The sequence below is a fragment of the Anticarsia gemmatalis genome, chromosome 13, assembly GCF_050436995.1.
Source record: "Anticarsia gemmatalis isolate Benzon Research Colony breed Stoneville strain chromosome 13, ilAntGemm2 primary, whole genome shotgun sequence".
In the NCBI taxonomy this organism is placed as follows: Eukaryota; Metazoa; Arthropoda; class Insecta; order Lepidoptera; family Erebidae; genus Anticarsia; species Anticarsia gemmatalis.
In genome coordinates, this window is record NC_134757.1 from 7,599,795 (window position 1) to 7,614,747 (window position 14,953).

General features: G+C 37.3%; 2 protein-coding genes across 8 annotated transcripts; one reads left to right on the forward strand and one right to left on the reverse strand.

The window, feature by feature from the left end:
* Nucleotides 1–203: 203 nt before the first annotated feature.
* Nucleotides 204–8,263, reverse strand: Chro (chromodomain-containing protein chromator). Of its 7 annotated transcripts, none has more exons than XM_076121336.1 (19): nucleotides 8,174–8,263; nucleotides 7,633–7,739; nucleotides 7,278–7,411; nucleotides 6,820–7,014; nucleotides 6,484–6,579; nucleotides 6,288–6,398; nucleotides 5,755–5,936; nucleotides 5,527–5,665; nucleotides 5,369–5,448; nucleotides 4,958–5,103; nucleotides 4,622–4,771; nucleotides 4,408–4,526; nucleotides 4,263–4,319; nucleotides 3,735–3,890; nucleotides 3,182–3,628; nucleotides 2,959–3,099; nucleotides 2,706–2,837; nucleotides 2,458–2,617; nucleotides 204–2,374 (listed from the first exon to the last, which is right to left on the reverse strand). In XM_076121336.1, exons 2-19 carry the CDS (start codon nucleotides 7,721–7,723, stop codon nucleotides 2,265–2,267), a joined length of 2,646 nt encoding a protein of 881 aa, XP_075977451.1. In that variant the 5' UTR covers nucleotides 7,724–7,739; nucleotides 8,174–8,263; the 3' UTR covers nucleotides 204–2,264. The 7 variants fall into 7 exon arrangements, with proteins under 7 accessions (XP_075977451.1, XP_075977448.1, XP_075977450.1 ...); XM_076121333.1 differs by having other exon boundaries at nucleotides 4,254–4,319; XM_076121335.1 differs by lacking the exon at nucleotides 8,174–8,263 and adding an exon at nucleotides 7,865–8,105 and having other exon boundaries at nucleotides 4,254–4,319.
* A 4,539-nt stretch (nucleotides 8,264–12,802) lies between these two features.
* On the forward strand, nucleotides 12,803–14,364 carry lwr (ubiquitin conjugating enzyme lesswright). Its single transcript, XM_076121921.1, has 5 exons — nucleotides 12,803–12,898; nucleotides 12,972–13,040; nucleotides 13,122–13,205; nucleotides 13,320–13,582; nucleotides 13,662–14,364. The coding sequence occupies exons 2-5, from the start codon at nucleotides 12,975–12,977 to the stop codon at nucleotides 13,726–13,728; spliced, it is 480 nt and encodes a 159-aa protein (XP_075978036.1). The 5' UTR covers nucleotides 12,803–12,898; nucleotides 12,972–12,974; the 3' UTR covers nucleotides 13,729–14,364.
* The last annotated feature ends 589 nt before the right edge of the window (nucleotides 14,365–14,953 follow it).

A 14,953-nucleotide genomic window follows, 5' to 3' on the forward strand; every position in this document is an offset into this window, starting at 1 on the left:
GGATGGGTGACCATCTTATACATATCGAGTTCCTCCGTGTTTCGTAAGGCACGTTAAAACACAAGTACTCTTGAAAGTGACTGGTTTTCACCGCCAGCATCATGCTGAGATTTAAAAAAAACTACCCGAGAATAATATGACTAAAGTTTATGAAACAAAACGTTAATAAAATTCTATATTATGTTCAAAGTTCTAGCTATGACTGACAATAATAAAAGATGCAATGTTTTATTATATGATATTTAATAATAGTTATATTATAATACAAAATTAAAATAAAGAAAACTATATTATACCGTATTTCTTACACACTAATGTGTGGGCTTTCTAAGTGTAACTAATTTTAAGAGGACATTTTATTCTGCACCATTTTAAAATAAATTGAACAGGCGGGTAAGATTTGTGGTTCAATTTTTTTTATTAAGTGTTCGTAATCACGCTCACAAGCGAGCGAATATAAAATTTATAGACTCGTGCGTCGTCGTAATGTACATATTATTAATAATCGGCTTTTATCTTAAGATGGGTATTGAATAAGGTTGTTTAGTTACGAGGCAACAACTGCTATTCATCGGCCCGGTACTCACATCCACCTTCCTAAAACTCTGTCGGAGACTTACCACTTTCTTAAATATTTAGCAATAGCATAATAAGAACCCATTCGCCGACATTGGACATGTAATACATGGGCGAGTACAAGGTCTATTAAATTGAATTGAATGCATTGTCAATTATTGATGTTTGTTCCTTTTTATTGGCATGGTAACCGGTTTTAAAAATGAGGAAAAACAAACGGTTTTCACGCAACAGTATCCGTGCCGCACTTTATATCGTCTATCTGTTATGCTCATCTCCAAAATGACACATAAAAAATTACTACTTACATATGCTGGCTAATTTCAGCAGTTCTGAGTACGTATTGATTATTTCAACAGATAGAACTTAAAGCATTCTTCATTTAGCTTATCAATCGGGTAGGTCAACCGACACTTATCCATAAGCTGTGACTGTGACCCTTAACATAATTTTTTTAAACTGTTAAAATACTCTTGTTCGACAGTATTTAAAGTATTTTAATAACACAAAAGAGTAAGAAGGAAGTCAGGGTTTAGACATCATTCCCATCAATTTTCACTATAGCACTATATACAATAAAATAATTAAAAACTAGTAGTAAGTGAAGTCCATGATAGTATTTTTTTATCTATGCAACAAAAAATCTTCTCTTGAAAGGTAATACAAAATGTTCAGCCTGTAAACTAGCACATAAGTAACAAATTGGGGCAGAGTGGCAAATTCTATATTTCCTAAACTTTAACTGCTATAATAATATTTACAACATCATGGCAGTCTTGTTTAGGATTACACATTCTCTAGTTAAACTAAAGATTAGTAGCATATCAATCATTCAGATAGGCCACTTCTTTAACCTAAGCCTAATATGTCTGACAGACTAATAACAATTTAAAATATGCTACAGCCGCTACAGGTCAACGTATAAGTTACATATTATAATAAGGGCCAGTTTCACCACTTATGGGTAAACATCAGACTATCAAATAATTTATCTTATTAGATAAAGTGACAACAAATGTTTGAAAATAATAGCTAAATTCCACCTGAAAAACTAGCCAATACTTATTCAGAAGTGGTGAAACTGGCCATAAAGTTCATAATTCCATTCAGAAATAACTATATCCGGGAATACCTTTGTAGTTTTAATAGTTTTTTTAACACATTGCCAAAATCATCAAACAATTTTTTCTGTCGACTAGCGATAGAATATATATGAAACAGAAGTCGTTATTAAGATTTAATAATCGTTTATTTATATTTGCATATTGTTATAACATTTATTTTTGCATTTATTGAGACCTTAAATTGGCCCTGATGCTGCAGCAAATATCTATTAACGTTATTTAAATCAATCGTCGTCTATACCATCAAGCACATAGCGTACTGTGTTGATGTACTACTACAGCTCATATTAAAATATTATAATAAAATGTCATATCATTAATAAGCATTCACTTGTTTATAAAAAATAAAATCATATCAGAAATGCCGTGATATTTAGCAGTAATTGAGAACACTTAGAAGTCATTTGGAAGCTACACAGCCTACACTATATTATTATAATATACAGATCAACATAATGTCCACATAGTCACGGTAGACTAAAAGGACCAATATGGATGGAGACTGTTTTAATTGTCATAGCATTTTCGTTATAAATTATTCCTCAAGATTATATGTGACTTTAGTTATTCCTGAGCTTTACTGGCCTCCGTTATCGATTCATATTGATCTTTATCCAATTCGGTCATAGTTAAGCTTCCGTCGGGTAACATAAGCACCACTCTTCTCGTGCCGCCTGAAAACACATAAACGAGTCGATGAGTTTGTGCAATGAATATGCAAACTTACTACATAGATGATAGTAGTTCCGTGTATTACCGGGCGAGGGCAGGTCGGCCTGCAGCAGCTGCGCGATGACCTGCGTGGCGTCCTCGCCGGGCTCGCCCTCCACCTGCACGGCCACCTGCTGCAGCGTGGGCGCCGGCTCGCCGCCCGGCATGAGCTGCGCCAGCTGCGACGGGTCGATCGCCAGCACGTCCTGCGACGACGATCCCACGATTAATATACATTATGTACTGAAGTGTTTACTTCGAATAGATCTACGATGCGTTTACGGCTATACGGACCTGTCCGTCTTCTCTCGTCACGTATACTACGTCACCCTCTCCTTCGACGGCACCTTCGACACCTTCCACGGCGCCTTCCACTCCCTCGGCCGCCACTAACAACGTTTGACCGGCTTCGTTCTCTCCGGCCACCTAGTTAAGAGACGACCAAATTTTTGTAAACAGATACGCGTAATAATAATATAATTAATTTCGACGAGATCGCGGTAAGTCAATCGATCACAATAATAATATGATATCGTTAAGACTCTACCTGGTACAGCACGCCGTCCTCCCCTCTGATCATGATAGGAGTGTGTCCCGCGTGGAGGAGGCCCACTTCTTCACCGTCCTCGCCTACGACGCCGCCCTCCAGCAGCTGTTTCACCGCGCTCGCTTCGACCTTCACCTCGGTCTGAAACGCAATTCGACAACGATACAGACGCGAACGACCGAGTCGAGCTCCATTAAAACAGATATAATCGCGATCCACTCACGCCGTCCTCGTCAGTGAGCACGGGCAGCGAGGGCTGCGCGGCGTCGCCCTGCACCAGCATGCCCGTGGTGCCGCCCGGCGACATCTCCACCTTCATGAGCATGGCGGCGTGCGCGGGCGCGGGCGGCGGCGTGGCGGGCGGCGGCGGCGGCGACGGCGTGGGCGGCGGCGTGGGCTCGCCCTCGGCGCGCGCCAGGCGCCGGCCGCTGGCGGGGCACAGCGTGAGCGCGCGCGGCGGGGACGCGGGCGGCAGCGGGCCCAGCGCGGCCGGGAACGGGTCCTCGATGCCGTCCGACGTGTCCGACGACGCGTCCGACTGCTCGAAGTCGAAGCTGACGGGCGTCTTGTTCTCGCGTATCCGCACGATGTTCCCGCCGGCCGTGGCGACGGCGTAACCGCCGCGCCCGCGACCTCGACCCGACCCTCCGCGCCGAAGTAAGCTGTCGCCCTGTTTACGAAACGACGACGTTTTTTTACTTCAGTGAAATCTACGAGTTCCCGACTCATCGGTCGCTGTGAATGTACCGGCGAGAACGATTTAATAATTCTCTTACCTGAGCTAGTTTCTTGTTAAGGATGGTAACGGGCGATTTGCCCTCACCCTGCCCGGAGGGCCTTTGTATCGTTCGTTGAATAATCTTTTGTCCAGATGGAGTTATTATAGTTTTCTCTGTCACTTGTTGCCCTCCCGAGCCGTAGGTTTTTTTAATCTGCAATTAATATAAAATTACAATAATATGTACCCCAGCTTCGTCTATGCATTAGATTTTTATTATCAATATAATGAGAAGTAATTTTGTATGTATAGATAACTTGCATGAATGATGATCACATGGAGTAAGTACAGCATAATACCAGCTACGGGACCAATTTCGGAGATTCAAGAAAATGGGACGTTAATCAAAACAAATTAAAATCATAACAATAACAATTATGGCAGCTGGGTTCCTTTTAAACAGTATAATAAACGTTAGTAACTAACTGTCCTTGTGGTTTATATTAAGCTCTCTTCGTAAGAGACATATTTTTAAGAGGGTAAACGCATTTAATTTTATCTACCTAACAACAATTACCTGTCTTACCTGTGACGCAACAGGAGTACGCACTGGTGATGTCTTTTTAGCTTCCTCTAATTTTTTCTGTAACAAAATCATTCATTAATTTGGGTGGATTGCTATATTATTGTTTACCATATATATTACACTGTTTCTTATAAATATATTTTACCTGCTTAGCAGCCATAATTTGTTTCCTAATAACATCCTGATCTATATTCAGACCTGGTCCCAATTTGCCTGGCGAGTCAATCTTCATAATTCCTGAACTCTTCGACATTATATACACACCTGACAGAAAAGATTTACAATTATCACAAGATAATGTTAAAAGCAAAGCCAGCACGTACATCTACGCAATTCCTTGAACACACAACACTAAATACCTGTTGTAAGGTTAGGCATATGTTTAGGGTCGACTTTAATGACGCCCTTTATGTTCGGCATGCCTTTCCCACCGAGGCCGAGTGATTTCACCAGCTCAGGGTCCAGAGAGGACTTTGGTGACGATTGTCCATTCAGCAATTTCTTGTCAGCTGAAATGTTTACTTTATTTATATAAGATGATAAGTACTGGGCCTTGCATTGTTATTAGAGACAGTCGTAATAAGTAAGTTACAAGTGAGTTTAAATCCTTTTTGTATTTTAAATTATATCCATTGAATATCGGAATCCTTTTAACATAGAGAAAAGCTTAAAATGACTATACTTGACCTACATACCTTTTGTTGAATCCTGGTCTGAATAGTCATCATCTTCACTTGAAAGTTCCTTCTTAACTTTCTTAGCAACAGGCTCGCCATCGTCCGCACCACACCACGCTTTCACTTGATCCAGTGCACGTACCTTGCTTGTACGTTGAAGACGCCTATAAACCATTAATAATAATTATGCACCATACGCCCCACTTACTTTTTAAATAATTTAATATGTTAAAAAGCCAAGACTTAATTTCTTCGCATCTGATCGCTAAATTTCTAATTGCGTTGGTTATCAATAGAAAATAATTCCAGAAAATTTGCAAATATCTACAAGAAACTATTACTTTTCCTCGTATTATGTAATAACGATTTATGAATTGTTGCCCTATGTTTGTAAAAAGATTTTTTATCTACATATTCTATCTTACTTACCCAGAAGGTGTCATCGCTGGGCTCTCTTTCTTTACCACTTGCTTAACGACTTGCGGTAAAGGCGTACTCATTTGCTTTACCTATCAAACAAATAACATAATTAATCAAATATTCAATAGTATAAAAGGAGTCAGCCAAAAAAAAACAATATATTTCACCTGCACTGGATGTTGCTGTTGTTGTTGCTGAGCTCTGAGCGCCTTCAATTCTTTCTGACGCGCTAATTGTTTCTCGAACGCTTCCAACAAATGCTTACACGTCTCCATGTTTTCCACGGGCTCCCAGGTATTCTGTTCACTATAACAACGAGACGGAAGATTTAGTAAACGGTCGAGCGGTAGAGCGGGATGCACGGACGAGACGACACAAAGGCGGCGCATACTGACTGTGGATAGCCCTCCCACTTGAGCAGGTACTCGTACTGCTTGCGGCGCGGGTTAAAGCGCTTGGCCAGGATCTTCTCCACCACGTACTCGCCCGCCTCCGCCTCGCCGCGCTCCGTGCGGCGCGCGATGCGCTCCTCGGGCGGCACGCGCTCCTGCGCGTTGCGCACCGACTCGCTCAGCTCCTGCGGACCGACCTTTTGTCTATATCATTACGCCTCACTCATTTGTTGCTATCGTGGCGACGTCAAGTGAACACCTCTCTTTTCTTCTCATTGAAATTATGGACCGGGACAATCTCGGGTCTGATGCTATAAATCTGTAATAGAGCTCTTTGGTGGCCGTTTAACTGTTTCAAATAAAATTATTTGTATTCACGGCGACACGCACAGACGGAATCATTTCATGTGATCTATAAAGACACATCTGAATTTCCTATTGGACTGAAGTAATATTTCATAATGTGTTAATCTAGGTTTCATGCTAAAGTTTCTTTGACACCAATTGAAACTAATTAAAAAAAAACTTGTATGTACCTTATTTTTGTTAACATAGGTTAATGGTACTTTATTAATACCCTTCAGTCCAGGGCTAGCTTTAACAATATCATCACTGTCCTCGCCCGAGGGCTGTGTTTCTGAGTCCTCCTGCAATATTGAGTTAGTACTGAGTGTTATGGACCGATGATGTGATCAAATGATAAGTGCAATTTTCATGTTTGTCAATACATACTGGTTTAGGTATTTTTCTTGGTCTACCGCGTCTCTTAACCTCAGTCTGGACTGGTGTTTGTACAGGAACTAGTTGATCTTCAGTCTTTACCTCCATCTGCACATAAGTGGAATTATTTTGTTAATTTGATATTATTACTATAATGACAGAATAAAAAAAAGGTTATATTTACCATATTTACATGAGAGCAACATCTGAATTACAGTCCATATTATATCAGAATAATGTTACATACATGCAATAGATAATTATCCAAATATTTTTATAGAGAGGATATTAACATTGTGTAAACATTTAATTAAGGGAAACTATAATAGTTAAAATAGAAATACTTACAACTTTAGCATGAGCAAATTTAGACAGCGCTTGGACATTAGAGCCAGCAGTGATCCACGCTGTGCGCTGTGCTTCTGGCATGCGACACCACTGTTGGTACAGCTTCCAGCTATTGTCTGTGTTCACTGTGGACCCATCTCTCACTGATGAACATTTCCACAGCAGAAAAGCCCACACTTGGGCTTTACTTTCATTCTATAGAAAAACAGGCTTTGTTATATGTGCAACGCAATTTAATCTAAAATGTAACAATGTCTTATTGATGTAAATATAAACATTACCTATCAATATTAAACATAACTCTTAAATAAAAATATTTGTAATATAGAATACTGGAAACATAATATTTAAGCAACAACCTAACTTTAATAACAAAATGCTATTATAAGGACACAATTATAAATTTTATAGAAAAAACCATATTGTAATTATTATAATATTATTCTGAAAATGCTTACACTATCTCTAACAGGAGACTTTCCTGAGCAGTTGTTGGCATCTTTGTGCTCCTTAAATTCCTCAACAAAATGAAATGCTGAGTGGCACAGTCCACATACTAATACATCTAAAGTAGCCATCTGCTCATGTGCCTCTGTGGAAGAAAAAAAAAGTATAATACTTTATGGAAGTTACATGAAGGAGTTATTGCAAAGAATTTTCTTAATTTATGAGTGTTCTTCTTTTGTAGGAATGTAAGTAAACAATGACTTGACATGCAAACAGTCAATACATGAGTGCCACTATCTGGAACTTTAATATAATACAAGTTATAGCAACATTTCGGACATGGTTATTAAATTAAAGTTTATGTACCTTTGAGAGCTGTTGGGTTTTTTGCAAGTTCATCTGGATTTCCCGCCGGCACTTCCTCGGGTGGTGTCTCACCTTCTTCTACCGAAGTCATTGTCACGGATTTCAATCTACAATATCATAGACATCACAATCACAAATCATGCTATAATTATTTTCCTTCTATCAACTCCAGTATTCACTTCAGACATTAGATAACCTTATCCTAAGTAAACCGGCATTCCCGCCAACTCACTAAGATAAAAAATGCTTAATATCTTGGTGCTTGAGTATGCATTGTTTCACAATTTTATATCCAACAAGTAATAAGACTAAGCCACGAGGTGAATAATTCTAGGCGAGCTTAAAACAAAATCGAATAAAAATAAAATATTTGAACTCCCGTGACACAAATCGACGCTCATTGAATTACACTGCCATCGTAGCGATAAATTTAGACGCTTTTGTTGTATTTGATATGTAAACAAGCAATTATTTGTATATAAGACGATATTTTCATTCAATTTTAGATAAATTATTAAATGACCCAGACAACGTCACTCACCAAAACAATATTTTTTTCTAAAAATAATGAAACTTTTCAGAGAATACAACGCAAAACGGAACAAATCACATCAACAATCGAATGTTTAATGAGGATAAAAAACGTTTCGCCGACACGCATGGGACGCCACCTAGTGTACGCCGACATTCTATGTTCTCAATGGCACGATTGGAAACTATCAACCAATAGCAACGTGGCATTTTATACATTTCAACCAATCATCAACTAGTCCAATATAAGTGTACCAAAACATACCTGCCGTTATATAGTTGGCCGTCACTTTGACCGACAAACATATTTTGCCGACACTATACACCGAAATCTCTTAATATTAAGAAAATAAGTTAGGCAATAAAGATTCAGCAATATAATTAACAAAAACCTATCGCTATTCGTCAATGAATACGTTAAATGCTCGATAAATTATCTATATGCCTATAAAGTCCTTACAAAAGCATTTTAGCATAAAATTAATGACAAAAATAATTTAAATATGTATGAAAAGTGTTTCATTGCCAGGTTAGAGTAGTAAAACATGGCTGCAAACATTTTATTAATGCCAACGTAAGCTATTGAAGCCTTTATTTAATACATTAAGTGATAAAGATTATAAAAACACGGTATTCTAGTACAAGCAAAATGCTAAGTACTTAGCATTTTGCTTGTAATGTTATAATGAAATTTTAGGTAGGTACTAAAAAGCAATAGGTACCTATAGGAAAATGTGGGCATAGGTATCTTTTGGTTTGTTCCTATTTTCACATGAAAATTGAAAACGGCTGAACCGATTTAAAATATTTTCGCAAGCTGATAGATTTGTCCTAATAAGGCAAATCGGCTTTATTACGGATGCTTTTATAATATTGTAATAGATAAATAGTTTAATAAAATATAGGTAGGTATGTAATAACTAAATATACCTACATACCCGTAAAATTGCAACACCCAAAACGGGTAACTGTTGGACAGTGTATGAACTACCTACTATTAAATTGTAATAACTTATGTAGGTACACAGTTTTATGGTGCAATAAATATATATGTCTATATCTGTCTATTAGTCCTTAAGTAGCACTGAATATTATAGGTCAAGTATTCAAATTCAGTCAGATTTTTGCAAATTATGTAGGTAGATACGGACGATGTTCTATTTTAATTTCTATTCTAAGCATATCATTGAGTGATTGCTTACTCCGCTTTATATTTTAATGTCATCTCGTCTGTTATTATACCTAAAGCTGTGTGAGGTATAAGTATATAATAACCCACATTTATTGTTACGAAGTCAGTCACATGGGGAGTTCGGACAAGTTAGGAGAACCTATAATAAGTAGGTTACCTACTTAGCATAATACTGGCTGACTCGGGCATATAGCCTGAGACCTCGTAATCGGCTGACATTTTTACTACCTCTACGAGGTTTGTAAAGAATCATGGACTGTAGAGTCTAGAATAGAGCATGTAAAGTATAGGTGCCGCCAAACCACTTAAACAATTTCGCTACATCTTAGTGAACAATTTTTAGGTCAGTTTAGGTATAATCATCATCATCATCATCATCTCAGCTGGGAATCGTCCACTGCTGGACAAAGGCCTCCCCCATCGAGCGCCAATAGGACCGGTCCTGGGCCGCCCTCATCCATCGGACATAATAGTGTTAAGCAAAGGCGAGGGCGTTTCAGCTTCGACCACCCGACTGGTATAACAACCAACCAAGTGTCTTCTGCACTGGCTCTACATTCTGTTTACTTTCTAATACAGCAAATTATGTTCAAGTTGTTTGGCGACGTCTATACCCACTCACTAATTTCAATTGTTTCCTGTATAAACCATAGTTAGTGGAAACACATAATATTAAAATGATCATAAAAAATATTTGCGATTAGTATGTAGGTACATCATCTCTGTGTAGCGGTCGGCAGTGTGTCCGACTGCTGATTATAAGGTCCTGTGTTCGACTCCCTAGTCGGGCAAGGTACTATTGATTTTTATTAAATTATAATATTTCTCAATTGTATCCCGGAATTTGGTAACATGCTCGGTAAATGGCAATATTATAATATGCTCGCATCAATAATAGGGATATTACATGGGACTAATATTATTATCAGCGAAAGTTGAGTCTCTGTTTACAAAACGGGTACTTATAACAAAGTATAACAAAAGTGATATTGCAATAAGCTAGATCATGTGCACGTATTCTAGGGTCAATATTAAGACAAGTCGCTTAATAAGTAACTTAGGTACGTCATCATGAGCCTAGAATTTCTTTCAACTGAGTTGGAGTCGGCTTCGAGTCTCACCGGATGCAGCTGGATACAAGTACTTGACATAAAGCGACTAGCCCTATCTGACCTCCGAAACCTGAGTTTTAACACGATATCCCTTGGTAAGACTGGTTGTCAGACTTTCAAGCTTCTGACGGCTGATAACGACTGTCAATGATCTTTAAAAATTACAGCTGGGCCACAATTTAACGTGTCTTCCGAAACACGGAGGGATTCGGTAAGTATAACGTGGTCACCCATCTACAGACTAACCTTGGCAACACAGCTTAATCTGGAAGATCGTTTCATGCGCTGGGTACTTACTGTATAGAAATAAACTGTTAAGAATATACCTAGTTTAACAATCCTTCGTTACATACTCAATCTTATTATAAGTATTATACCTACCTACTTTCAACTCTGATTATTTTGATGACTGACAAAATGTAAGAGAATAAACCCCGCGTTTTGGCCACGTACGGGTGCGACAAAATATGTTGATGATAGTAAAATAGGTTCAACAAACACAATTATTATCGATCGTCATAAACAACCAGACACAAAAAAGGCAAACAAACTACCTATGTGTTTGACGAATCGTTGTGTTGTGCCCATCAAGATCCATCATTATTGACTATCGTGAGTAAAACGTAGAAAAAAGCTGCGCGTTCAGTGCGTCGGAATGGAAGCGTACGCTCAGGATTTATCAATTTGGACTAGAACTTTGTATTAATTTCTGTGGCGACGAAATTCCGATCCGGTGGAAGCAGTACCTACCATATAAGTTAATACTACTACTTCCATGGTTAATACAGAACAGCAAATTCTTACTGTCCATACGCTTCGATTCCAACGCACTGGACGGGCCGTTTTAAATGAAGCTATGTAAATTATAGTTCTCTGTGGAAGCTATTATAGTCAATCGAAAAAAAATTACCTTACAGTTGGTAATGTCAGTCATACAGTTTCATTGAAACTGGCCATCTGTGCAGGACTTTGTTTATAGTGTCCAAGCGTGTACACAATACACAGGTAGACTCTCTATTCCTTCACTCTCATAACCCGGTATGACCTTAATTCCTGACTCTGGGCAATCTCTGAAAATTTCTTTACAGAAAACCACAGAAAAGACTTTTTGGCCCGACCCAGGATTCGAACCCGAGACCTCTTGCGCGGCAGTCGCATACATTACCTCGCCACTCGTAATACAAAATTGCTAACGGGTCTTAAACGCGATGAGAAACTTAAGGTTTACAATTATAGGTAGGATAGGTTTTTTTTTGCGTCAGGAGAATGCATTACTGCATGTCCAGCTCCAGGGAGGAAGCGGGTCTGTCGGGCTCTCCTTCCGGACGTGCCGGTTTTGAATTTTGGGCATACCGACTAAAAACCTGACGGTGTTCCGATCCGGTCACCATAAAGTGGCCAGGACGCGGTACCTCCGCGTCCTGGCCACGCGGTAAATATACGGTAGATGCTATTTGATCGAAATTTTGCCTTCTTTCAATTAAAATAAATTCCTAATACTATTTATTACCTACCTATGTTTGTTAACTAATTATTTTCTGTTGTTTAATTATTATAATAATTCTTGCACCAGTCTGGACTTGTACAATTTCAAAAGTTGTGAGTGCATCGATACAAATGCATCCGATCCGAAATAAAAATGTAATTGATAGTAAGTATTAAAATACATGTGTGGTTCGCATGTTGTTAAACCGATAATAATCGTTTGGATTGAATCCACTCAAGTTTAAACAGATACTATCAAAAATCCCTTTCTGCAAGTATACTTCAGCGTCTAGAGCTGGCATTATAGGCACAATGACTAGGTACTAGAGAGAGTATTTTTTTCAAACATTTTCTAAATTCAAATAAATTTCTCAATCAAAGACCATAGATTTTTAGCATGATCGAACACTATTTCATAGACATAACTTACTATATTGGATAGTTTGGATAAGTAGTAGATTAATAGAGATGCAATTGTAATAATTATAGGTTTAGAATCGATTAGGATTGTTGATACTAGCAGAAATGTAATTGCTAGTTTAAGTCAAAGTCTCGTTTATCCGTTTAATTAGATTCTAAACTACATTTCATACAATCTAACAATTCAGATAAATTATTTTTTAAATCACATGTACAATTTCATCGTAATAGGTGAATGAATACCAATATAAGTGGATATGAATAATTTCCTCAATAGTTAACTGTATTAGGTTTTAATTAACGTTAATAATAAAATGTCGACGAGTATATTAAGTTATTTATTATAATGAACACCATTTATCGATTACTTTGACTAATAAATCGAATAGTAATTTATATTTTTCGACACTACGACAACTCTATTTTTTAGTATCTTTTTCTATCTGTGCAGTTAATTACTTCGTGGGACGCTTCGCGCCGTATAATTTATTTTTTCATATTATTTCTTTATATTTATCGTTGCGGGGTGAGAATAATTCGATAAGTGTGTGTGCAGTTATCGGTTAACATAGGTTGACAGTCATTGTATTTAATTGCAGACAATGTCGGGTATAGCAAGTGCACGTTTAGCCGAAGAAAGAAAAGCCTGGCGCAAGGACCATCCCTTTGTAAGCTACACGACTTTTGTCATGGGATTGCGCTGTTTTTTCATCATATGGTCAGGTTTCTGATTAAATTATGTGTTTCAGGGATTTGTGGCTAGACCTATGAAAAATCCTGATGGTTCTTTGAATCTGATGACATGGGAATGTGCCATTCCTGGAAAAAAGGGGGTTAGTAATTCTAGAACATTTCGTAACTTGACCTATGAATCAGTACCTTGAAAACAGATACATCAAGTTCAATAAACTTTATTTTACATTGCAATTTTTTTTTGATGTTTACAGACACCATGGGAAGGTGGATTATACAAACTGCGTATGATTTTCAAAGACGACTATCCTTCTAGTCCACCTAAATGCAAGTTTGAACCGCCTTTGTTCCATCCTAATGTTTACCCATCAGGAACAGTTTGTTTGTCACTCCTAGATGAAGAAAAAGATTGGCGTCCAGCTATCACAATTAAACAGATTCTACTTGGTATTCAAGATTTACTTAATGAACCCAATGTTAAAGATCCTGCACAAGCTGAAGCTTATACAATCTACTGGTAAGCTAATTACTGACTGTAACTTGGAAGTTATTTTGACATAATATACAATGATTTAATAACAATATTATTTTTGCAGCCAAAATCGGCTAGAGTATGACAAACGAGTAAGAGCACAAGCAAGAGCTATGGCGGCTACAGAATGAATGCAGACAATTGTCAATACAGCCTATTATTGATGAACTATTTGTGCATTTGTATCATGTTGCCAAGCTACAGAAAACTATTTGTGAGGACATGATAAAAGTTATTTTTTGCAGTGGATTTTTATTACTGATTCATTAATAATATAGACATATAAGAATAATGTAACATTTCATTGAGACTGTGAACATAGTTATTGACTGTGCACCAATATCTGAGATAGTTTTCTGCAGCATGGCATGGCAAGTTAGTTCATAGTTACTAGTATTGTTGAAATATTATATAGTTGAAGTATTATGGATAAACTGTAAATAATTCAACAATAATAACTTTATTAATATAGAGATTCCAGTAAACGTAAAGCCATTTGATCTAATTATTATTCACACACTAGACTATTGTGGTTACTCTAAGGCTCATTTTATTTATTTGTATAGTATCTGCATCAATTACACAATAAATAAAAGATACATTTATGCTTAAGTTAGTATTTGCCACCTTGAATGAAAATCTCATGACTTGATTTGCAAATAGTTATTGTGAGGATCTATACTTATTTTAAACTATTTTTGTATTTTTATGTTAGTAAGACCCAATAATAAATTTCTAAATGTATCATTGTATTTTTTTATGATTTATTTCAGTGTTTCACTTCTTTCTTATTCTTAAATACTGAAGAGCCAAAAAAGAGAATAGTAACTAACAAAGCATACATCACCACACTAAGTTAATAAAACTGAATTCGTAATTTGTACTGTGAACTTTATTTTTTAACATTAGACATATTAATAGAACCACATTCCAGAGGCAGTTTTCAGTACTCGGGCAATTCTCTCTTCGATAGAGACAATAATAAGTTTTATAATCTTTGGGTCTGAAGAAAAATAAGTCTTAAGAAAAATCTGTTGTACTATATAAAAGTTTTGAGAAAGCTATTTTGATATGGGACAGCAAAAAGCAGCAATCTGCAGATTGATACTTTTGTAGTATGCAACAGCTTGTACCATACTGTGGTATAGTCACCTACCTTTCAGAATATTATGAATGACCTAACATCCAAAACAATTATGCAGAACACAGTAGTTTTATAGCATTTTAGGTATATTTTGTTCTGCTGCATTATAGGAACTATGGGAATTTTTATAAATACATATCTAACACAACTGGGGAGTTACCAGCCCTCCCTGGATCTTCTATTGGAGTAGGAAGAGATGGGAATATAATAAC

What these genes read in the sequence shown, in the direction of transcription:
- Chro (XM_076121333.1), bottom strand. Translation starts at nt 7,723, where the DNA reads ATGACTTCGGTAGAAGAAGGTGAGACACCACCCGAGGAAGTGCCGGCG. An exon ending in AATTTGCTCATGCTAAAGTT is followed by an intron (nt 6,580 to 6,819) that starts GTAAGTATTTCT and finishes ACTTATGTGCAG; the next exon opens with ATGGAGGTAAAGACTGAAGA. An exon ending in CCTATGTTAACAAAAATAAG is followed by an intron (nt 5,937 to 6,287) that starts GTACATACAAGT and finishes GTCGGTCCGCAG; the next exon opens with GAGCTGAGCGAGTCGGTGCG.
- lwr (XM_076121921.1), top strand. Translation starts at nt 12,975, where the DNA reads ATGTCGGGTATAGCAAGTGCACGTTTAGCCGAAGAAAGAAAAGCCTGG. An exon ending in CCATTCCTGGAAAAAAGGGG is followed by an intron (nt 13,206 to 13,319) that starts GTTAGTAATTCT and finishes TGATGTTTACAG; the next exon opens with ACACCATGGGAAGGTGGATT. An exon ending in GAAGCTTATACAATCTACTG is followed by an intron (nt 13,583 to 13,661) that starts GTAAGCTAATTA and finishes TTATTTTTGCAG; the next exon opens with CCAAAATCGGCTAGAGTATG.